Consider the following 25,898-nt stretch of genomic DNA (forward strand, 5'->3'; position numbering starts at 1 on the left):
CTTACCTTTTTAATTCCTCATGACAAATTTGTGAGGCCAGTATCAAAGTGAATGTACTTTTCAAATATAAGTTTTTATTAAATAAAACAACTTACGTTCATTATAGGGTTTTGGAAAGTACAGATTTGTATAAATGCCCCCCAAATCATTCATGATCCCAATATTGTGGTATTTGATATTATAGGATATATACTATGTTAAACTCCTGCTCTTGATACTAAAAACTGTATTTTTAGGATCTTCCCATGTCATCAAATATTTTTCCAAAAATGATGCTTATTTACTGTTTATCTTATGGATCTTATATGATTTACTTCACCCCTTGTTTTAGAACAGTTCCTCTGTTTCCAGTTCTTTTAAAATTATTAAAAATAATATTGTAACAAATATTACATTTTCCTTAGGATAATTTCTTACAGTGGTATTACTAGATTACAGAATATGAGTATTTGAGGGACTTGTACTTAGTACCAATTTGCCAATGAATGTGTTTAGAATGCCCATTTCTCTTTCACATATTATTATTAGTCAGATTGAACCATTTTCATTTATATAGTTCACAGAGTCATTCAAGCAGAATACATGGGTTTTCCAGACAATGTATGACTATTCCTAGTTCTAAATCAGACGCAAACATCTTGGTGACAATGAAGTACACTATTATCTAATGATCAGAATTCTCTTACAGTGGAATAGCAATTCCTGTCTTCGGACCATTTCTTATAAAGGCTTTCTAGATTAACTGATATCTTCAAAGAACAATGCAGAGAAGTGCCCAAGTGGAAGTGGTATAATCCGTTCCTGCTCAGCTCTGATGTGGCCTAGAATTACATATTATCTGGAGAGCAGATGAACTGTCTGTTCTTTAAACAGTCTTCCTTGAATATTGTAGCTCTCAATCTGACTTTGAGGCAGTGAGAACAAGGTTGTGCTCCTTGGGAAAAGTCTATTGTGTAACTTCCATGTTGCCAGGTGAGCATGATCCCTGCTCTTTGGAAGATAATTGAGCTGGAATTAGAATACATGTTTTTTGTTTTTTTTTTTTTTAATGGAAGTTAAGAGCTTAAAAAGCAGAAATAGTAAATAAAGGTTATAGCCTTCATTTTCTGAATTGAGCCAAGTACTCAATATTGCATAAATATTGTTTGAAATGGACTCCATAGTGCAGATAGCTACATGATCTAGACTGGGGGTCAGTAAACTATGGCCCATTGGCCAAATCTGATCCACTGCTTTTTTTTATAAATAAAGTTTTATTCAAACACAGCCATAGACATTCATTTATATGTTGTTATTTATTATTGTCTATTTGTTTGTGGCAGTTTTCATTCTACAGCAGTAAAGCTAACTAATTGCACGGAAACCATATAATCTCTAAATCCTAAAGTGCTATTTGCACTGTTAGAGAAAATGATTGCCTACATTGGTGTAGGCTGCTCTGTGATCTGGAACCATTCTTTGTAACATGGCTGATTTAGTTTTAGCCTGGGTGACCAAATCTGCATTTTTAATTTTGGCTTTTAAGAATTGAACGTTTGTCACCACCTCTAAAACAGGCAAATACTGTGTCATTTCACTTAAAGTCCTTTTATTCTCTTTTGTTTTATATTTAACATATGAATATGTTCATTTGTTCAGGGGTTTACCACAGAGTGTCAGCTGCCTGGCTCTCTGTCACAGGATTGGTGTCCTGTACACTGCCACTGCCACAGCTTTAAACTTCTCTATGTGATTAACATAACATGCCCAAAATTATGCACAGAATCTGGGGTGGAGGTGGAGAGTCATTTTGTGTTGGAGTCTGTAAAAAAAAAACTCATATTACAGAAAGAGTTCTCTTAATTATATTATTTCAACCAAAAGTATACGTTATACTGTTTGGGCAAAGTGCATCATACTAACATTCTTGCAATCATTCCTCTTTTTAGCCTATTAAATGTCTTGTAACTGAACTCTAACCTCCTCTATTTTCTGTTGAATATTTTATCCATAGTTCTTGGATATACTTAGTGGTTAAATATTTGGTGAATGAACGATATCAAACAAACTAGAATTTGTTGTATAATACAAGACAGCTATTTAATTTCCCAAACAGTTGACGAGGGGGCTAGCACAATTTATTAAATGTTCCTTTAACCGTTTCCTTCTGGTTGGAAGGCCAGCATTATTATCTGCAGTATTTGTCTTTACACTCTGGACTGCCTTTGACCTTCATATTCTGTTTCATTTTCTCATTAATCTTTGGTGCAGTAATGTTAGAATATATATAAAACATTAATGAAATAAATCAGATCCACCTAACACTTCTCTTCAAAAATTCCTTTGCTTTTCAAGTTATTCAAGAAAACATTTGAATCATTTTAACTCCCTTGAAGAAACTTCTTTGCATTTTTTATTGTAATTTCGTTAAGCTAGTAAATTAACTTGCAAAAAACTGGCATTTTTATCACATTGACTCTTTTAATCCAAGTTCATGGAACATATCTGTTTAATTAAAGTCTCTTTCTGATCCTCCCTCAAATTTTATAGTCCCCTCTATTATGTAAGTGTCACCTGTAAGTAATAGAAAGTCTTAACCAGAGTGGATTAATCAAAAGCTGCCACAAAGGGAGGTTATATTAGCTCCAATATAAGTAAAGAAGTCTTCATTATTTTTCTATTTTCAGAAATGACTTTTATAAAAGAGACTTAATGACTTTCATAAGATCAAAATTTGTGTTCCCTGAAAGTTTGTTATTACTCAGCTATAAAACCATATGTGCATTTGCGGAGGAAGATTTTTAGAATACATTTTATAATAGCTATTACTCTTTTCAAGTTTTTCTTGGGCCAACTTTGGTATTTTGTATTTCTCAAGAAATTCATATATTTCCTCTAGGTATTCATATCTATTAACTTATATTTTTATAATATGGCTTTAAAATAGTGAAATCTTTAGTAGCTGTAACTAGTTACCTTTTTTATTCTTTTTTTGCTTTGAAAATGCTCAATTTTTTCTTAGTTTTTTTCTAGAATTTATCTGTCAAGTTAGCTTTACATTTCCATTTTTTATTTTTAAATTTAAAAATACTTATTTTTTCCTACCAATATCTTTATTTTTTCTCACCAATATCTTTATTTTTTCTCCTGTTTTATTTTTTGATATTTATCAGTTGCATTCAATACATTTATTTTTCTGATAACCCTTATATTTTGATAAGTATATTTAAAGCTATAATTTTTTCCCTGAATATTGCTTTAGCTATATGCAACTTTTCTCTTTAACACAAGAATTATTTACGGGTATATTTTACTTTCCACACCTATATACTTTATTTTGCTATCCTTTTGTTATTGAGTTCTGATTTTATGACACTATTCAGAAAAAATATTCTGTATAGTATCTATTTTGAATTTTCAAGATTTCTTTTGTAGCTTAATTCATAAATAGTTGTATTTAAATATTTCTTATGTATGTAAACATCACACATATCCTGTACTTTGATATGAAATTTATATAAGCATTAAATTTATATCGATAAGATTAATAATACAAACATACAAATGTCTTCTCTGTAGCGTGGCTTAGATTTTGTGGTTTGATGTACCAATTGTGAAAAGTATAAGTTAAAATCATCAGCTACAGTTTCTTTCTTCCTATAATTATAGCAGTTACAGTTTTATATATTTAAAGGCAATGCCAGAGAATGCTTAAACTACCACACAATTGCACTCATCTCACACACTAGTAAAGTAATGCTCAAAATTCTCCAAGCCAGGCTTCAACAATATCTGAACCGAGAACTTCCAGATGTTCAAGCTGGTTTTAGAAAAGGCAGAGGAACCAGAGATCAAATTGCCAATATCCGCTGGATCATCAAAAAAGCAAGAGAGTTCCAGAAAAACATCTATTTCTGCTTTATTGACTATGCCAAAGCCTTTGACTCTGTGGATCACAATAAACTTTGGAAAATTCTTCAAGAGATGGGCATACCAGACCACCTGACCTGCCTCTTGAGAAATCTGTATGCAGGTTACGAAACAACAGTTAGAACTGGACATGGAACAACAGACTGGTTCCAAATACGAAAAGGAGTACATCAAGGCTGTATATTGTCACCCTGCTTATTTAACTTATATGCAGAGTACATCATGAGAAACACTGGGCTGGAAGAAGCACAAGCTGGAATCAAGATTGCCGGGAGAAATATCAATAACCTCAGATATGCAGATGACACCACCCTTATGGCAGAAAGTGAAGAGGAACTAAAAAGCCTCTTGATGAAAGTGAAAGAAGAGAGTGAAAAAGTTGGCTTAAAGCTCAACATTCAGAAAACGAAGATCATGGCATCTGGTCCCATCACTTCATGGCAAATAGATGGGAAACAGTGGAAACAGTGTTAGACTTTATTTTGGGGGGCTCCAAAATCACTGCAGATGGTAACTGCAGCCATGAAATTAAATGATGCTTACTCCTTGGAAGAAAAGTTATGACCAACCTAGACAGCATATTGAAAAGCAGAGACATTACTTTGCCAACAAAGGTCCTTCTAGTCAAGGCTATGGTTTTTCCAGTGGTCATGTATGGATGTGAGAGTTGGACTGTGAAGAAAGCTGAGTGCTGAAGAATTGATGCTTTTGAACTGTGATGTTGAAGACTCATGAGAGTCCTTTGGACTGAAAGGAGATCCAACCAGTCCATTCTAAAGGAGATCAGCCCTGGGATTTCTTTGGAGGGAATGATGCTGAAGCTGAAACTCTAGTACTTTGGCCACCTCATGCGAAGAGTTGACTCATTGGAAAAGACTCTGATGCTGGGAGGGATTGGGGGCACGAGGAAGAAGGGACGATAGAGGATGAGATGGCTGGATGGAATCACCGACTCGATGGACGTGAGTTTGAGTGAACTCCCGGAGATGGTTTTGGACAGGTGGGCCTGGCATACTGCGATTCAAGGGGTCACAAAGAGTCAGACAGGACTGAGCGACTGAACTGAACTGAACATATATGTTCAGGATTATTGCAACTTTTCAATTTATTGTAATATCTCTCGTTTTCTAATGACACATTTTACTACAAATTCTGTTTTGTTTGTAAAAATTCAGCACTGCCTTTCTTTGGCTTCATATTTGCTGCAGAGTATCTATTTCTTCCATCTCTTTATTTTCAACCCTTCTGTGTACTTTTCACAACTGTGTTTCCTTTAGTCAACATATTCCTAAATCTTACTGTTATTCTACTCTAGGAGTCTCTGTCAGGTAATTGGTCAGTTTACCCCATTTATATTTAATTATTTTACTATTAGAACTTACATCTACATCTACCACCTGATTTCATAATTTCCATGCTTCTTTTTGTTTTGTTTTTATCTTTTTTACCTGCTTGCTGTTAGATATATCACTTTTTCATCTGCTGCTTAACAGTTACACATGTTTATTCTCTTCTCTAACAGTTACTCTCAAGTAGCTTTGACTCCGTCTTAGGATATTTTCACCCAGCAACATGAAAGGCAGACCAGCAGCTATGTCTTCACCATTTAACCAAATAATAGCCTTCACATACATTCATCCACCTCTCCTCCCCTCTAATACTGACACAAGAGTAATGATTAGCTGGTTTTAACATTTTAATTCACCACCTCTTCCCCTAAAAGTGTTGTTGCACAGGCTAATTTTTTTGACCTAGCACTGCATACTGTAAAAGAAAAATCTAACAACAACAGCCATTTGGATACTTGTATTACTTTAACTTTGTACTTTAAATTTTTCATCACAATTTCTTAAAGTGGGTCTCCTTTCTTTTTTCCTAATCTGTTTTCCTGTTCTGTGTTTGTGTTTATGTTTTCAATTTGGTCTGTGAATATTTTCTTCAGGTTTTGAATTTTTTTCAGTTTCTGTTTCCTTAGAAACACTGTCTCTAGTATTATCTTTTTAGCTTTCTTTTCTTCTCTGTTTTTTCCCACGCCTGAGATTGTCCTCAAACGTGTCCTCTCACATCAGTGTTTCACCTCTCTGTAGCATTAAGTATGCTTTGACTTCAAGTTTCTGTATGCTTTTTTAGCGCTTCTAACAACTTAATTCTTTTCATACATTTTAGTTTCCGTGTTCTCCATTCATTTTTCATGCCTCTTTACTTTCTCTTCATCCTGGTATTCCGTAGAGTTACCTTAAAATATCTTTTTATTTATGGGATACATTATTTTCACAGGTTTACTTATTTGAATTTTCAAGTTGATATTTTCTTTTCCCTGATCTGAAGAATTTAGTAATAGGCTTAGTTTTGCCTTTTTCTCATCTATTTATCTTCAATGAGGCACAAACCATTTTTGTATCCAGTGTTAATCAGGAATTTTTCACTTTTTGAAACCACAAAGCCCGTTGCTGGACCTCCGTCAGGAGGACATGTCTGTGTGCCTAGTTCCCAGCCTGGTTGCTGCTTTCTGGCAGCCTCTCATCTAAAGCAGTTCTCTGTACTAATGTGCGATGTCCAGATCTCACCATGCAGCTCTGTAAGTTAAAGAAAGAAAAGCTATTCCTCGCTCTCAAAGCACTTACTGGGACTGTCCTTGTCCATATTGCTGCACGTTGGAGTCTGGAGCTGTATGTATGCAACGTGCCACTGTCAGCCACCTTCCTGAATTCTTTTTCTCATGTAGCAGTTGCTTTCTGAATGAACACAGGAGGCGGAGAGTGAGAGAGCCTGGTGTGAAGGCACTCCAGGAGAGACAGTAGAGTTTGCCTTCTTCCTCATTGATAAACTTGGTGTCTCACGCTGTTGGTGAGAGAGGCACAAGGCACCTCCCTGTCTTTGGAGTGAAGATAGTGAAGCTTGGATAGATTTTTCTTAATTCAGCTTCATGACTCACATTCTAGTAACAGTTGTTTTTAGTTTCAGTATCAGTTTGGTTGTGAGTTTTTCTTTTCTAATATGATTTCACTGGATATGTATTGGAAAGTAGGAAGAGGCTGAATCAGAAACTGCTGGCCAGGTGCCTGGTCAGTGGACTGTCAGCGCTTCCCAACACCATTCCTTCTTGAGAGTCATAAGTATTAGCTCCCAGGAAAAACAGTTCTGCATTTATCTGGAGGGAAAAAATGGAGTCTAAAAAATATGTTATTTTGCCTAATTAAGTCATAGAAAATCTATGAAAAGTAATTTAGAAAAAGTTATTAATGCATTAGATAATAAAGTTACCTTTATGGAACTGTCCATTAATATGTCAAGAAGGTAAAACATTGTTATGTACTTAACAATAAACAGGTATTTATTTTAAAAGGAACTGTAATTATAGGCCGTCACCTACATCCAGCACCATCCCCATGAATAACCAGTTTATGAGTCACTTAGAGAGTGACTTGGTGGACTGTGTCACTCTATGCTGCATATACTGCAATTAGTGTTGCCATTCAAATTAGGTTATGACAGCATTCAATCAGCTGATTTCAACTAGTTTTGCATAGTCTATTCCCTGAGTGTTCTTCTATGTAAATGTAAAGATAGGTACCATTTATAAACCTTTGAGCAGAAATTGTAAAGAAATATAGCCTAGCTTAATTTTAATGGCACCAAATACAGGCAAGAGCAGCCCTGATTTCTTCTTTTCTAGAACTTAAGCTATCATGGGTAAGACAGACTGCAATCACATGATCACAGATATAATTGTAAGAATTCTGATTTCAATGCTGAAACCACTGCATAAAGTTGTATGCAAATATCAGTTATTATTTTGCCCTTGTAAGAACGAGCTTCCCAGGTGGCTTAGTTGTAAAGAATTGGCCTGCTAATGCAGGAGACTTGGGAGACACCGGTTGGGAGACATAGGTCGGGAGTATCCCCTGGAGTAGAAAATGGCAACCCACTCCTGTATTCTCGCCTAAGAATCCCATGGACAGAGGAGCCTGGGCGGGGGCGGCGGGAGGAGGGTCACAAAGTTCATGGGATCACAGAAAGTCGGACTGAGCACACATACCACCACCACCAAAATAAGAACAGAGGATGTAAAATCTCCAGTACTAGAGAGCTCTTAAAATATTTCCTGCAAAGATAACATATTTCCTTTTTAGAGAAAAAATGATTTACGTGCCTGTACAAGATAAGTAAAGAATGCAGAAGTTCAGTCTTATAATGTTTATGCATAAAAATGTTTCTGTTTCCTGTGCAGTTATATTTGGATATATTAATTCAGTGATATGAGTACATGTTCTGTATTCATCTTTTTGAAAGAAATAAACAGAAAATAAACACAGCAGGTATACCCGCAGAATGTTACATGAGAGCTGCTGTTCTTTGTAAGAGTGCATGTGTTTATTTGTACTGTAATCCTGGGGTGGATATCGATGGTATTCATGTTCAAGAGGACAGAAAAGATGAAAGACATTGGCCTTATAGACATTGACCTGCAGTCCTTAACTTTTTCTTTTTCTTTATATCCTCTCTTCCCAAGTCGTCTCTCCAAACCTATATTCTCTGAAGTTCTAAAAGTTCCAAAAGGTATTTCAGGTTCTGTGTCTATTAAGCAGTTATGTAGACCCTGCTCCCTGCAGCCAGCTGTTGTCTGCAAACCCTTATACTTGTACTTTGGAAAGGCTATTAAACGTGGAAGGAGAACTGCTTTAGAACAAGAAAATTCAATTTGGTATGCACTGTGCTTCTTGTTTCAAGTCACTGTACCTCTTTGAAAAGCAGTTTCGTCTTCCTCATGAAACGGAGGTATCCCAGCCCCCCACTGTTGCCCACTTTGCCTGGGAGGCAAGGGTCCAAGTTTGGAGATATGAGACATAGGCCAAAGCCGCAGGTCATCCGAAGTTCCTGAGTTTTTCTCATGCATCTGGAAACTTCTTTCAGGAGGTGGTATTTATTACTCTCCTCGAAGTAAGTGTTTCAAAGGTAGATTCTGTGTAGCGCTCATGTATCCTCAGTGACTAGCACAGCGTCTGGCACATAGTCTCATTCAGTAAATGCAGGTTGAATAATGCCTGAGAAATTTCTAAGTTCAGTGACTAAAAGCAAATGATTGAACACCATGTTGTACGTAGTATGAGAATACTCAGACCCCGGAAGTGACTCATGGTTTCCAGGTGGAATCTTATCTTCTTCCCTGAGAGGTGACAGTGATCACACATGCCTCAGCGTTTCCATGATGATCAGATGAAAAGTGTGTCCAAAGCTGGTTCCGATGAGGTACAGAGGAAGGGAGGAACGGAGTAGGTGCAGTCAGACCTGGGATAGTTTCCTCTCCACCACCCGCTTCTGCTGGGAACTTGAAGAGCCCATGTAACTTCTCTGAGCCTCTTTGCCTGTCTGAACAGTGAGGTTAACAGTGCCTGTCCTACCTCCCTCACAGATCCATTCGCAGTGAGGAAGGAGGACATAACAAAAGGGAAAGGATGCTACAAATGTAAGAAATTTGGAGCTAGCAGAAAGGACTATGGACTGGAATTTATAAAACTTGGCTTTGATACTTATTAGCTCTGCAGCTTAAGCTACTGAAACACAGTTTCTTCCTATATAAAATGAAAAAGTTCAGTTTATTTTTAATGCTTTTCCTTTTAATAGTGGTGGATTTCTAGACATTGTGTTAAGGTGCATGGGGGATTAAAATAATTACATAATAATTACATATCTATCATTTTAGGCTGTATTAGTATTAGGGAAGCCTTGCACTAAAACTTTTGTCCATCTTCTGAATAACGTCTGAATTTACAGACCTCGTTCTGCTTTCCTATAGCTAAAGGACTGGGCTGTACCGAGTAACAAACACTCTAAGCTTTTATCAGTGTTCTCACCTTGCTGCTTTATGAGTTCAGTTCTCTTCTGTCATCTGTTTCGGTGAGATGGGAGGGGTAGGATAACTGAAAATCAGCCTGGCTGTTTCACAGTTTCCCCTTGGTTTGTCCCACATGTCACTTGATTAATCCAGCGTATGCATTCCTAGGAATGAAAATGCTGGCGTGGGATGAGTTTCTCCACTCTGCAACCATGACAGTCACCTCCAGGGTCTTCATTTCGTAAAACGTCACACCTGTAGTACTTGCAGAGGCTGTGGTGGTCTTCCCATCCTGCCCTCTCATTTTGCATATTGGAAACTGGGGCCCAGAGCTGTAGCTTGCTACAGAACATGGTAATTTGAACAAAGAAAATCCAAAGTCCTAACACATTGTATTGCAATATAATTGGTTACCCTACAGGGAGTTAACCGCTGAGAAAATAAAATACGGCACTTGCTGATAGTTGCAGCATTCATCATAAAATCTGCTCTTGATTTCTTGCTACTCTTCAACTAGAACTAGAGGAGTTGGTTTTATTTCAGGTGCAACATTTTACAGCATTTAGGACTTTTATCTAAGAAGCAGAGTTGGAGTCATCGTATTTTAGTCCTTTAAATCATCCTTTCTTAGTCTTGGCTGACTAAGAGTACTTGCCCCTCGGGACTGTGGAGTGCAGAAGCCCCTGGGAACGGAGAGGGTGAAAGGAGCCACAGCCGCATAGGCAAGACTGCAAGGGCAACCGCGCCGAAAGCAGGAGAGTGAAATGAGCGAGCAGGGCAGAATCAGATGTAAAAGTTTCAGGGTCACCCCACAGGAGCAGGAGCAGAGATGCAGCTTTGTAGCCCACAGAGACTTAAACCTCGAACGAGACCTGAGAGCATCACGGAAGGGGAATTTTATAAGGAACTTGGGACTCTCCGTTTCTGGGCTCTTATTCATCAGCATCTAACCCTGGATTCTAACTTCTTTCCCTCTTCATCCTTCCCATACGTCCCTAGTGGTCAGGCAAAAACCAAGGAAATTAAGATTACAAACCAGAGAGAGGGCTGAGGTTTGTGAGGTGGTGTGATCTCCAAAGGTTCACATTTCTGTCTTTTCATTAGCTATCTTTCTGATAAGAAAACCTTAGACTTATTTGATTACGGTTATATGGGAAGATTACAGGTCCCTCTGTATAATCCTAAATTCAAAATGCTCTGAAAAGATTATTTTAAAATAATTTTGTAGCAGACGGTAGTAAATCTGACCAAAATTGATAGGCTACTATTTACAGTCTTTATGTACCTCACTTAGTCACAATATTCACATGTTTGGTGGCAAAGATATTCATGTATTTATTTGATTATAAAGCACCTCCACAGACCCTGCTGTGGGCAGTCAGCAATTTATGGAAAATGCCTCTTACTAAGTTTCTGAAATTGGAAGAACTCTGAATTCCAAAAACATCTGCCTCCAAGCATTTTAGAAAAGTGATTTCCAACCTAGAAATTGTTTTCCATAATTTTTTTTTTTTTTTTATTCCTTAAAGAGTGATTGTTTCCTTCATTTTTCTTCCTTTACAAAGAAAGCAAAGTGGGGGGAAGGGAGAAGCAAAACAAATCTAAATGGTGGCTCTAGAGAGAATCAACCGCAGCTGAAGCTTTGGAGGGTCCAGGCCCTCAGTATGAGTAAATGACTTAAAGGATGGACATCTAGATCTGTACTTTTACCTGCAATGTAAAAAGGAAATTACACATCTTGTCGCCGACCTGCATCGTCCTCTTCAGCTTTGCAGCCGCAGCCCGAGCTGTAAAAGAGCTGCTAAGCTAAAATGCGTGCCACTCGCGGAACCACAGCGCCGCCTTCCTTCCAGATTTGGAATCGAAGCTTCCCACTGCCCGTCTGCCTGCTGAAGCTGTTCAGTCCTCAAGACCGCAAGGAAACAATTCCTTGACACTCAAATCACAAAGGAAGAGCTGCAAGGAGGGCAGGAAAATGTGTTTCCTTCTCTTTGGTCCCTGAGCAATTAAATTCATAACCTAATCTGATGTTAGGGAGCGTGGACCATAAACCCTGTGTTTAATTAGTTCGCACCTAGAGAGTCATTTTACACACTAGACATTTTAATTTACAACCTGCTGCACCGTAGCATTTTCCTAGCCCTTCAGCTATATAATAAGGTATTCTGCCAGCTGCTAAGGCTTTAAAAATGTAGAAAAATATAGATACGCTTAGTTCAGATTTTTTTCCTTTCTTTTCCATTTTCAGTTGCAAATCAAACATGCAGTTACAGAAGCAGAGATTCAAAAATTGAAGACCAAGGTAAGCAGCAATACATGGTGTTTGAATTGTACTTTCTAAACTCCAGATGCTATGAATAAATTCAACCCAAGCACTAAATGCTTTGTTTGTGTACATTTAGAAGAACACAAATGAGAGATTCGTTCCCACTGTTAGTGGGAAAACCTAACAGTGCACACCCTTAGGGGGTCAGCACCCCTCTGAAAATAGCACAGGATTTTAAAATTACATATTTGCATATTTGCACCTATGTGGCCAATTCCCTCTGAACTTTCTCAAGAAGTAAATGTTTATAATAGTTCAAGCATTCAAACTACATTTTGACCACTAATCCTCAAGCACAAGCTGTTATACTGTATCTCTTTCTCTTTTATTTTATTTTAAATAAATATAATCATTTTATTTATTTTTAGCTTACCAGAAATAATGTATTTTTATTAACATAGCACATTAATTAGGTTTCATAAAGAAAAATTCAAATTTCTAGTAATGAAATACTGTGAAATTTAATTAATATATGAATAATTTATTTTAGGTTCCAGATGCTACCAGAAATCTTTAGACAAGTTTAGTTCATGTCATTTAAATTTGTGGGAAAAAACAGGTCTTGATAAAAGGAGTATATATTTTTAGTTTATATATGAAATAATGCAAAGTTCAAAAGGGCATTTTTAATTGGTAAATTATAAGGTAAGTTTCAGTTTCTTGAACTGTGTCTAGTTTTATCAAATATGTAGTCTCAAAGATTTTAAAATATCTTTTGAATTACTTTAAAAACACAGTTAATGTTTTTTTTTATGGTCTTCTAATAATTGAGACATAATTCCTCCCACACCACTAATAGTCCGTTTCCCTGTTCACAGTATATACACTTGTTTTGTTTTTTCCATGTGTTTTAAATGGAGATAAATTAGCAAGGCTATTTTAGGTAAATGGTATTTTCAGCTAATAACTCTGTAGTTCTTTAGTCAAAACATGTCTATACATCATTCATGGTTTCAGCCAAGCTCTGTGAATAATAATTTTTAAATTAGTAGAGATTGGTAAATAAGCAACTTGAACACAAAACACTGCTTAATAAAAGGTGCAGATAAAAACCCAGTCCTGTTTTAAATTTCTATTGTTTCTTGGCATAGAATGGAAGAATAGAAGATTTTTAATTGTTGGGTTACAGTTGGGGGAAAAAGATTGCCCTCTGATTGCAAGTGCTTTAACAAGGCTTATGTGTTAGGTATTTAATTTAGAAAAATCTATAAATGAGTATTTTTTTTTCAAAATTATATTGGCTGTGCCAACATTCTATTACCTATGCTAATATCCACAGATTAACTTGCTTTACTGTTATTCTTTATATCCATGTTGATAATAGAATTCCTAATTTTGAAATGGTTCTGACTACTTTACTTTGCAATCTGTTTTGCCAATGTACTTAGTTTAAAATACATATAAAAACATATGTATATTTCCATTTGCCGAATGCTGTGCGATTTTGGAATGTTTCAGATTTTGAAAATTGATATTAATAGCTTGTAATGACTCTGCATTCTTTTAAACTATACCAGAGGCACGTGAAATGGATGCAGCACTAGTGTAAAGGTTAGATGGCTAGTGTCAATAAATGACCTTTGATCCCTTACCTAAGAGATCAGTCTTGAATTTCCGTAGAAATGAGGGATTTGGACCAGGGTCTTATCTGTTCCTAAACTTGCTGGAAAGCAGAAACCAGAGGAAGCTGCCTTTCTTTTCCATCAGAGAGACTTAAATTAGTTCAGGAATAATTTATATTTTTACTTACACTGTCATTTATACTTTTATGCAAATTGGCATTTATCCGGCTTTAGAAACTCAGAACAATGTCAGCAAAATAATGAGCTACAGACTGTTTTCATGAGTCAGTTGAAATAAAGTATGTGATAATATCGTCAAAAGGGATTAAGACAAAGTAAAAATAACTTTTATCAGACTATTATCCCCAAGGAGCTTTTCCAAGCATGCTGATGTGATATATCACAGTTCTCTTTTACATATAACAATTTAGTCTTAGAAGACTTCAGTTACTTGTCCGAGGTTTAAAGGCCAGTGTTGGCAGAGCTGGAATTCAAATCTAAACTATATGACTCCAGGGTCTGCCTCTTAATCATTGGCCATACTGTGCTCTGCCCCTCTCCTTCCCAGCTTGCCGTCTCCCCACTCCTTTTTTAGTTAACATTTTACATATAATTGTATGTTTTAAAAACAACTCTAAAAGCATGTTGAAGTTCATTGGATAGAATCAGTCAAATTCTAAAACATTTTTTACTGCTTGGAGAATTTCATACGCTGCATGGTATGCTCTGGAAAGATCCTGGGAGTTGGAAACAGATCCATGTTTTATCATTTATCAGATGTGTGACATTGGACAACCATTTCACTTTTCAAGGCTTCTGTTTTATAATCTCTATAATAATGAAAATCATACTTGCTCTTCTCATTTCAATGTATTTCATGATTGAGTATATGTAATAATGGAATTTATTCTAAAATATGCTGTAAAAGTATGAGAGATGTTTGCTATAAAAGTACCCAGAAATATCCTTGGTTTGACATTTGCTTTGTCCAGCTGCAAGCTGCAGAAAATGAGAAAGTGAGGTGGGAACTAGAAAAAACTCAACTTCAACAGAATATAGAAGAGAATAAAGAAAGAATGATGAAGTTGGAGAGCTACTGGATTGAGGCCCAAACATTATGCCACACAGTGAACGAGCACCTCAAAGAGACTCAAAGCCAGTATCAGGCCTTGGAAAAGAAGTACAACAAGGCAAAGAAACTGATCAAGGATTTTCAACAAAAGTAAGCAGCTTCTAATGATGTAACGATTTTTGTGTGCATCTAAAGAAGTCTTATATCCAGTAGTTTTGTAGTATCTAGTGGAAAAGAAAAGATGACCTCAGAGTCATCCCTTTAAGGAGCATACTTAAAATAATAAATAGACAGTACGTTTTAGAAATCTCTTACATCAGTGTTTCATGTGTTGATTGTATTTTGTTTCTTCTATAATTTTTTGGCAACTTCCTGTTTTGTTCTTGTTTTTGCTATTGGTTAATCATTTATTGTAACTGGTAAAGCATTTGAACCTCTGTCCTTTTGAAACGTATGTAATTTAGAAGCAGGAAGCCAAGTTGAAGTCATGCAAAATGACTGTTGGATATGGTGCGTTCAGAGCAGCAACTGGGGCCTTCTGTTTCTGTTCTTAGAATCAGTTAACTAAAGAATTTTCCCACTACAGATAGTGGAAATATTGACTGACAAGACCCCTTGCCCTGTTACTTTCCTTTCCTTGTGAGAGAATCACAAGGTCCTTGGTTCACTACAGTGAGAGACCATCACCACACTTGGCTTTTAAATTTCAACACCTATTTTCAAGCTAATGCTGCTTTGCTTCCATCTGTTGGATCTTGGTGTAATTTCAGGGAGACTAGGAAGATTCTTACCATATTTTTTCATCAGTTACTTAGAAAGTAACTCTAGTGTCCCTTCTGGCCTTGCCTGTCAAGCCTTAAAAGCCAAGCATATATGTAAGATTCATGGTATCTGTTATTTCCTATCATGGAAACAATGGTTTTAATGTTTAAAAGGTATTGCTATAAAAGTATCTTAAAAAGGAAGCAGTTTTTCTTACAACTGTGAATTCAATACATCTCTATTTTAATTCTTATTAAAAGTATTCCTAACTCTTATTTCATGTAATAATTTTATAATAAATTCTACCACATTTGATATTTCTCCTTGTCCTCATGATATCCTTAGATGTGTAGTGACAGCTTCCCCTCTGTGTTTCTGGCCCATTCAGCCTATTGTCATTTCTAAGAAGCAGTCTTATAATAATTATATTTTAAAAACTCTTACCATCCATTCCATCAGTTTACTAGGTAAATGACTTTATAAATGTGGAATTATTTCTACTGAACATGTAATTATCTCCACTAAATTACCAAGGTGGGTCATTAGTTCAGTAGCTTCTATCCAAGTATGAACAGGTGCTCCAGAATCAGGAGCTACAAATGAAAAGCTCAGTAAGCAGAATCAAAGCATTTTTATTTACCTTGTATATCTTTAAAACATTTTATTTGCTTTTATTACTAGATACCTTTTCTCTGTGAGTGAGTTTTATTTATTTAAATAGCTGTCTAGTTACTTATTTCACTGTGTGGCTCATTGCTTCAGATAAGAATTTTTGTATTTCCTCATCTATTGAGTATTTGATGCACTGAGATCTATTATTTTCTCCTTAAGAGAACTTGATTTCATCAAAAGACAGGAAGCAGAAAGAAAGAAAATAGAAGATTTGGAGAAAGCTCATCTCGTGGAAGTTCAAGGCTTGCAAGTGCGGGTGAGTCCTGTGCACAGAGCCACTGAATGACAGAATAGCCAGACAGAGCTTAACTCGAAAAGACACACGCACCCCTGTGTCCATGTCAGGACGACTCACTGCAGACACTAAGACACGGAGACAGCCTAGCGTCTGTCACAGATGAATGGGTAAAGAAGATACGGTGCATTTATGCAGTGGAATAGTACTCAACCGTTAAAAAGAATGAAATGATGCCATTCTCAGCAACATGGATGGACCTACAGATTCTCACACTAAGCAAAATAAGTCAGAAAGACAAAGACGAAACCATATGATATCACTCACGTGGAATCTAAAATACTACCAAAATGAACATGTCTATGAAATAAAAAAAGACTTACAGACATAGAGAACAGGCTTGTGGTTGCTAAGGGGAGGTGATGAAAAGACTGGGAATTTGGGATTAGCAGATGCAGACTATTATGCATAGGTTGGATAGGGAGCTATACTCAATATTCTGTGATAAATCATAGACTATGATAAAAAGATAAATCATAGAATTTATCTTTGTGACCCCGTACACTGGAGTCCACCAGATTCTTCTCTCCATGGGATTTTCCAGGCAAGAATACCGGATTGGGTTGCCATTTCCTTCTCAATGGGATTTTCCTGACCCAGGGATCAAACCTGAGTCTCTTGCATTGCAGGTGGATTCTTTGCCAACTGAGCTACCAGGGAAGCCCATGATAAATCATAGTGGAAAAGAATATATATATACACACACATGTGTGCATGTATATATACATATATATATAAAACTGAGTCACTTTGCTCTACAGCAGAATTTAACACAATATTGTAAATCAACTACCTTTTAATAAAATTAAAGAAAAAGAATAATAGGGTAGTTTTGCCTAGTGCTTGGAGAAGAGTGCTGGTTTATGGTTTCATGAGTGTATTGGTTTTTTTTTCTTCTCTCTTAGATTAGAGATTTGGAAACTGAGGTGTTCAGGCTACTGAAGCAAAATGGGACTCAAGTTAACAACAACAACAATATCTTTGAGAGAAGGACATCTCTTGGTGAGGTCTCTAAAGGAGATACCTTGGAGAACTTGGATATCAAGCAGACATCTTGTCAAGATGGCCTAAGTCAAGGTTTGTTCAACCTAACCATAAAAATGGTTTTTAATGACTGTAAAATGTGGCCTTACATTCTTCTTTGTTTTACTCAGAGATTTAAAAGGTGCAAAAGCTTTCCTGCTTTGGGAAAGAAGAAAGGGCTTATCAAAATAGTAACCTATCATTTTGCTCTTGTTTTATCAAAAATAAATCTTTGAAGTAAAAAAAACAACAAAATTTCAAGTTTGACAAGCCAGATACTAATTTTAAACCACATAAACTTGATACGCTTAATGAACTGCCGTAAACTGATAGTTTATCCCATCTAGGGTGAGTTACTACTTAAGGATTATGATTTTTTAGTCCCTAGAATGAAGATCTTTTTCATAACATCAGAAGGCTGACTGCCCACTTCCATCATTTAGAATTCATTGAGTTAAGAAGTTCTGTATAGTTTTCTGCTTTTACCTTGATGACTTGTATATATGTCTCATTCTTTCCTGTCGAAGACCAAATCAGACCAAAACACTAGAAACATTTCCTATTAATAAAGGAAATGGTCTTTGTTCATATACCAACCATAAATGAATCACTTATTTTCTTCCCCCAGCGCACCTGTACATGGATTGCGTGTATAAGAATGTGAATGCTTTAATATGTGTAGTATATTTATAAATTTAAAAATGTGTTAAGAATTTATTAACATGAATACATAGGAAGACATACAACTTTCAATTTCATCTCTTAAAATTTCTACCTAGTGGACGTTAGAAAGAGTGAAAATAAAAGAATGTCATGCCGTAGCATTGTCAGGAAGGGACTGACAACTCACAAGCAGTGGTTTGACATGCAGTAAAACTGAGGTCACTGATGAGCTGTGTGATTCTCTGATGCCCTTTCACACATATTACAATGTCTCCAGGGAGATTTTCTGGATAAGCAAGTGTTAATATCATATCATTAACTTTCAGAACTAAACTCTTAGCTGTTAAAAATGAAAGTATTGGAAATTTTCATTTAAAATCGAAGTAATATTTAGAGATTTGAGTCTCTTCACTAAGTTTACATCCATTTGCTGTGTTTTCCCTTACTATGACATAGTCTGTAAATAATGCCTCCCAGTGGTGAAAGAAAAGTGTTTCGCACCAACATTACCACTAACTGAAGAAGTGTGTGACTTCGGGAAGGTCATTCAACTTCTCTAGGCTGGTTTTTTTTTACTATGCATAATATAAAAATAGCAACACTTCTTTCTTCTCCCCCCCTAAACAGTGTTTGAGACGAAAAAAAGAAATTTTATTAGAGCATTATAGAGTTACAATTTTTTATCTGGAACTCTGTAAGCTGATTTTCTTAAAAAATGGAAATCAAATCAGTGTGTTTTTTCCCACTTTTTTGAATATTTTAATTCTTCAGATTCACTGTAGTTTTTATAATAAGTATATATTCCTGCTGTGCCATACACAAAATATTATCAGTAACCAGTGACTTTGCAACGTCTGATTCATTTCTTTTAGTTCAGAAATCAGTATCTTGTCAAACATATAATTAACAGTATTTATTAAATTATATGACTACAGAAGATCAACATACTTTATTGTTAATATGTTGATTTGGATCAGAACCTTACATTTCTTTAGAATCTTACGTTTCTTCTTTTTCTTCTATCCTACACCCTCCATTTTGCCACATAATTATCAGTTTCCCTAGCAACACTGTCGGTTCCCGGTGAAATGCAGAGACTACTAATTCTCCCTGAAACCAATTCGTGCTTGTGCGGTAGAGGTGGAATCAGTCATCTCAGACATTAGCAGCATACATATCAAACGGTCCTCTTCCAGTTTTGCTGCCGAGGACAGTCAGCGATAAATCTCCTTGAATTTCAATTGCTTGATCACATAAACTAAAATGGCTTGGTCAGTAGCTAGATAGGAATGCTCTGGAAAGCACTTTTCTAAATTGATCCTTTGCTTCTGTTGCTAGGGAACACTGAAGTCGTCCAGGTTTAGAAAAGGAAGTAAAGCAGCGGACCAAACACAGGTCATTTGGCATTTAATTACCACCCCACCTCCAAGCACACACCTTTTTGCCCCAGGACAGATACAGCACTGGAGGTCGGTTCTGCTAGTTTTCACCCTTGAGGTGCAGGGCTTTGTCTCCTCACCTCCTGTAGACTGTCCAGCTCTGATTTGTTTTCTAAGCACTGGAGTCTTATTGATAGAATGAGTGCTTTAGCATCTTTTTGGGTCTGAGTCAGCTCAGTGAAGCAAAAGGATTATCAATTACAGGTCAGAGAAAAACCGTGTTGGAATGAAATAGTGAAAGAAAAGGAAAGAGAGGGTGAAGGAGGCAGAAAAGCAAGAGGAGGAAAGAAAGAGCATGTAAGCAGTCACTTGTTCTCAAGAACTCATCCTTTTTTAGGAACAAGCTTCCCAACTGTGGATGGATTAATTGTGTGACTCTTTCATTAAATTATTGTACATATTTAGAGTGATAAAACCATTTTTAAAATCATGCTGAAATTTACCACAGTTAAATTTCTATTCAAACATCATACATATGGCTTTTTCTATAAACTAAGCCTACTGAAATATCTTATTAAAATGTGGACATATTGGGAATTTCCTGCCAGTCCAGTGGTTAGGACTCTTCACACTCACTGACAAGGGTCCCAGATTCAATCCCTGGTCTGGGAACTAAGCTTCCCACAAGCTGCACCATGTAGCAAAAAAAAAAGAGTTGGCAGATTATGTATACAAACGTATTATTTAATACAGTTTGATACTTTTTTCTTGAAGTACATGAAGCAAGTATAACAGTTCTTTGTTTTGTTTTTTTCACCAAGAGACACAACAGACTCAAGCACTTCTAGTTTACACCAGCATGCCTGGCAGGTACTAGTTTACATGTGTCTCAGGCTGTGAAAAATGACAGTTTTGTCCTGCTGCCAGGTTTCATGTTTGTAATTTCTTAGTGTCTGAGTAATGCTGGTCTATATACGAGTTCTCCAGTTTGTATCCAGAGGCCTTGAAGTGACGAGAAATGTCTGTGGCCACCCAGATGTTCAAGTCAGGATTAGGAAAAGCGCAGAGAACAGGCTTGTTAGAGAGATCCTGGTAGAAGGAAGAGTTGTAGTTGTAGTTTGATTAAATTCCCTAAAAAAACTCACTTAAATAGCATGCTCTTATTGAGCCTCCAGGTATTCCAGATGGGGCAGAAGAAGGTTTTGGTTGGTTTAGTTGCTAAGTCGTGTCCAACTCTTATAACCCCATGACTCCTCTGTCCATGAACTTCTCCAAGCAAGAATGCAGGAGTGGGTTGCCATTTCTTTCTCCTCAGGGATCAAACCCAGGTCTCCTGCATTGCAGGCAGATTCTTTAATTACTGAGCCACCAGGGAAGGGTGGATATGAAATGAATAGATAATATGAACATTTTAAGAGATGGAGAGGGAGGTTTAAGATGGGAAAAAAGTGAATAAAATTAGAATAATTTTTCCTGATTCAGAAACCTTATGTTAAAGGTGGGACCTTACGTTCAAGGTGTGTCGTAGGGTATTTTTGGAGTAAAAGTAGGCTTTGGGTGCATGAAGAACAGTTTATACTTAATTATGTAAGCATTGTGACCATTAACAGTTTTATTTTTTCTTAGAAATTAAAAACTCTATTAATGGAAAAAGATAACATTTGCAAAGTCAACAATAATGATAACAAGCAATACTTTCTAACACAATATTGTAAATCAACTATACTTCACTTAAAAAAATATTTATGGGAAACAACGCAATAGTTCTACAGGGCAGTTCTACAGGGCAGGCAGTGTTTTAAGTAACTCAGAATAATTCACTTAATTCTCACAACAACCCTAAGAATAGTATTGCTGTCATCCCATTTTACAGATCAGAAACCGTAGGTGAAGAAATTAAGCCGTCTGCCCTGGCTCACTGTGGTGGTTCAGACAGTAAAGAATCTGCCTACAATGAGAGAGACCTTAGTTCAATCCCTGGGTAGGGAAGATCCCCTGGAGGAGGGCATGGCAACCTACTCCAGTATGCTTGCCTGGAGAATCCCCATGGACAGAGGAGCCTGGTGGGCTGCAGTCCATGGGGGTCACAAAGAGTCGAACATGACTGAGTGATGAAGGATACAGCATACATGCTCAGTGAGCAGGAGAGCAGTTCTCATCCAGCTCTACAGCCCATGTTCTTAACTACGCAGCTGAACTGTACTGCTTTTTTGGAATCCGCTGCTTCTCTTAGACAACTGATGGGAACTCTGCCTTCAGAAAAGGCTGAAATCATAAGAAGTCAGAAAATCCAAAGCAATACCGTTAATAGCATTGAGGCATAACAGGAACTGGGTCACTAGTAGGTTTGTAAGTGTGATTCAAGGATCCCTTTGAATTTTGGGCATTACTACCAAATACTTGTTTTATTTCATACCCATCTACTCAGCCAGTAGACCACTGGTTAAATAACACTGAATGTTATCTTCTCCAAAGTATGAACATGGAATATTATATATAAAGCATTTTATCCTTAGTTCCTTTAGTTACTTTCTATTTCTTAACTCTAAGGAAAACTGTGCAAGAAGAAAATGACTTAAATTGCAAGATAGCAGATTATAGGAAAGTCTTGTGCTTCGTCGTTCAGTCACGTCCGACTCTTTGTAACCCCATCTACTGTAGTGCGCCAGGTTTCTCTGTCCGTGGGGATTTTCCAGGCAAGAATACTGGACTGGGAGTTGCCATGCCCTCCTCCAGGGTATCTTCCCAACCCAGGGATCAAAGCCAGGTCTCCCGCCTAGCAGGCGGATTCTTTACCATCTAAGTCACCAGAGAAGGCACTTTCGTAATAGACTGTGGCTGGAATTAATTAGTCAATTCTGACATCTTTAAAAATACAAATATTTCTTAGCTACCTTTTAGGTTATTTAAGAATAACTTAGAGAAAATAATACCTTCCTGCTGTTTCTGCTTTCCCTTAGTCTTTTTCCACAAAATGGTTTGGCTGTTGGCATTAAGGCCCAAGATTTCTTAAAAGTAGATCTCTAAGATAGTGGTCTACATTTGAATCCTGAACTCAGTAAGTTGAAGACCTGGGACTTATGGACATGTCAGTAGAACTCTGAGCCTGCTTAGGTATTCACACAAGCCAGTTCTTTGATCATTGGCCCTATCCTTGCTTGTTGTGACCCAGTTGTTAGCTTATTGGTTTGCACTGAATCTGATTTTTCTGAATTGAATCATTTTTTGATAATTCACTCATATTTAAATAAAGTCTTTATCAAGAAGAGCAAAGGAAAGTAAACAACTGTTAGTAGATTGACCTCTGATCATTAGGAAATGTCCCTCTTTATTTCTAGTAATTGACCTTATTATTGATTTTGATATTTGAAGGGCTATGTTATCTTTCTTTTAGTGTCTGTGAGATGTCTTTTTCCATTCTTTTATTACAAATTGTCTGTCTTTTGTAAGCAATGGATGGTTGCCTATTTTTATTAAAGTCTCGATCTTATGTTTAAATTTTTTTCTCAACTTTAGAAAGTTGCTATTTATTGATTGATAATAATAAGTTTAAATTTAACATCTTACTGTTTGTAAATCTTTGTTCTTTTTATCTACTTTCTTGCCTTCTTTTGGATTAATCAAATGGGAATTTCTTTTCTTATTTATTTTTTCCTATATTAACTTTATTCTTTTTTTGTGTGAATACCTGTAATAAAATTTAGAATATTTGCTGGAGAAGATGGATTGACTATTCATTAAGACGTTCCCATTCAACTGTTGTGGGGGTTTTGTTTGTAAATAAGTTTATTTTCATGATTCAAAACAATTTTTTGAATAATGACAAAGAATTTCTAAACATGAAAGAATCAGTGGCTATATCTTATAACCAATATTTGAAATCGAATGGACAAGTTTTATTACCAGGATTCATTTTATTAACAATAATCCATGTGTTGTTTCCATGTAAAGTCATGACTTGTTTTGTTTGAGAACAAGTCCCTACCACAGTTAAGCATAAAAAATATCTTCCATAATTGGAGTGTGACCTGCATTACTGAGTAAAGATTTCATAAATATTCTCAAAGAGTTGGAGATTTGTTTTTCTTTAAAAAGCATTCTTTCTATACAAGTGTCATTCTTAGTGAGCTTTTTATAGAGGGTTAAAGTTTATAATCCCTGGTAAATGCCGTGAGTATATCTTTTTGTATAGCTAATGTAGTATATATCTGTGTAGTTGATAGTTAGGTTGGATACGGGGTTAATACAGGTTTAAGCAGTTTAAACTAACACAGTTGTGTTCCGGAATAGAGTTCTTCCTGTATTTTCAGATGAGCAGAGTGAACACCCATTAGCTGGTCAGAATTCTCTTTATTTAAAACAAACTACTTGTTCACAAAGATAAATGTTGAATCTAGAAATACATTTTGAAGATCTTCATATACATTATCATGACCACCTGTGTCTATGTAAGAAAGACAAAGTTCGTTTAATATTAGAAAGCTCATATAATTCACACATTAACTAGAAGACAAATGTATATGATCATCTTATTAGATGAAGACAAACACTAAATAAAGTTGAGCACTTATTCATGATAAAAAGTTTCTTAAACTAGAAATACATATGAACTTTCTTGTTATATGAGGGTAACAAGTCTTTGTCAGTTATCATGTTTGGTGGTGAAATGTTAAAATCAAGAAATCCCTTTAAAATGAAGACTACTTTTAACATTTCACCATAACTCTTTATTACACATCTACTCAATGTTGTCCTAGAGGTCCTATCAAGAAGTAGACAAGATAAGAGATAAGAGAGAAAAGATACAAGGAATGAAAAGAAGCAACGTTACCGTTATTCACCAGTAATAAAATTAAATACATAAGAAAACCTTAAGAGTCTTCAGATCATCAGAATTACTGAGCTTAACATTCTTTTACAAGCTACCATTTATGATAGCAACAAAAAAATATAAGGTATCCAGTGTGAATTTAACAGAATAAACTCGAGATCCATGAAAAGACATTCAAGAAGACCTGTATGAATCAAAAGAGATAGGAAGGCTCAATATTGAAAAAATGACATTATGCCAAACTAATCTATATATTTCTCTGCAGTTTCCATCAGAATTTGAACAGGTGATTTTTCGGAACTTGACAGGTTGTTTCTAAAATGTAGGTGGACAAACAACTTGTTGCCCAGAATAATCAAGATATTCCTGAAGAATACCAAGGTGAGGGAACTTGTTCTTTCAGTTGCTGAGATTCATTGTAAAGCAACAGTATTAAGACAGTGTGGTGTAATCTCAGCAACTGACAAGTAGACCAGTTCAGCAGAACAGAGTCCAGAAACAGGCTGGTCCATTCATGTTAGTTTGAGAGTAATACAAAGCAGACATGACAGTTTAGTGGGGAAAGGATGGACCAACAGATAGCTGGAAAAATTGACCACTCAAGAGAAAACTGAAATTGAATCTGATCTCATACCATTCATGAAATAGATTTCAAATGGATTAAAGTCTCGACAATGAAAGGCAGCATTTAAAACTTTTAGAAGAAAATGTAGGAGAATGCTCATGTAATATCTTATTTAATACAAAAATTTCCAAATCATAAGCAAAATTTGATAAATTTGAGCACAATAATATTAAGAAAATCTGATTATGAAAAGACACTAGGAAAACTTAGAAGCCAAAAATTGAGAGAGGCTATTTATAGCCCATGTAACTAAGAAAAAAGATGGTTATTGTTATACCAATAACACAATATACTTAAAACTTACCCAATCATAAAAAAACACAACTAACATAATAGAAAAATGGACAAAACATGTAAGCAATCTGTTCACAAAAGAAGAAACTCAAAGGTTGGTGAACATAAATGTTCAACCTTATTAATAAGAATAAAATGATTGACAAAGATAAAGTTTCACGGTAATATGTGATAGCTAGTATGTAGGGGAAAAAAGGAAAACTCATACAACTATTTTGTTAAAACAATTTGAATTATCTAATAAAATGGAATACATGCAAATTTTATAGCCCAGAATGTTCACTTCTGTGTGTAAATGAGTGTTCTCCAGAAATTCTTGCTGTGTGCCAGGAGACATGTTCAAAAATGCACAGCAACATCATTCATGATAGGTACAGTTAAAAGATAATTAATCCAAACCTTTGAACATAATATTGAGCAGACAAAAAGGAAAATGATTTGAAGAATATTATATACAGTTCATTACCATGTATGTAAAGTTTAAAAAACAAGCAAAATTAATCAATATATTCTTTAGAGATACTTTTGTGGAATAACTAGGAGAAAAAAAACCAAGGATTACCACTAGAAACAGGGCATAGAGAGGGCTTCAGAAGTAGTAATTTTATTTCTTAGACTCAATAGTAGGTACGTAAGTGTCTTGTTCCCT

General features: G+C 36.0%; 1 protein-coding gene across 13 annotated transcripts in view; it reads left to right on the forward strand.

Annotated features, from left to right (window-relative positions):
* Positions 1-25,898, forward strand: part of PPP1R9A (protein phosphatase 1 regulatory subunit 9A) — a 349,577-nt gene that overhangs the window by 272,134 nt on the left and 51,545 nt on the right. For all 13 annotated transcript variants that reach the window (XM_070787167.1, XM_070787170.1, XM_019959701.2 and 10 more), the window contains 4 exons: positions 11,994-12,047; positions 14,626-14,855; positions 16,299-16,395; positions 17,340-17,511. In XM_070787167.1, coding sequence (XP_070643268.1) covers positions 11,994-12,047; positions 14,626-14,855; positions 16,299-16,395; positions 17,340-17,511 — 553 coding nt within the window. The remainder of the gene's footprint in view (positions 1-11,993; positions 12,048-14,625; positions 14,856-16,298; positions 16,396-17,339; positions 17,512-25,898) is intronic.

The sequence above is a fragment of the Bos indicus genome, chromosome 4 (genome assembly GCF_029378745.1).
Source record: "Bos indicus isolate NIAB-ARS_2022 breed Sahiwal x Tharparkar chromosome 4, NIAB-ARS_B.indTharparkar_mat_pri_1.0, whole genome shotgun sequence".
Classification (NCBI taxonomy): domain Eukaryota; kingdom Metazoa; phylum Chordata; class Mammalia; order Artiodactyla; family Bovidae; genus Bos; species Bos indicus.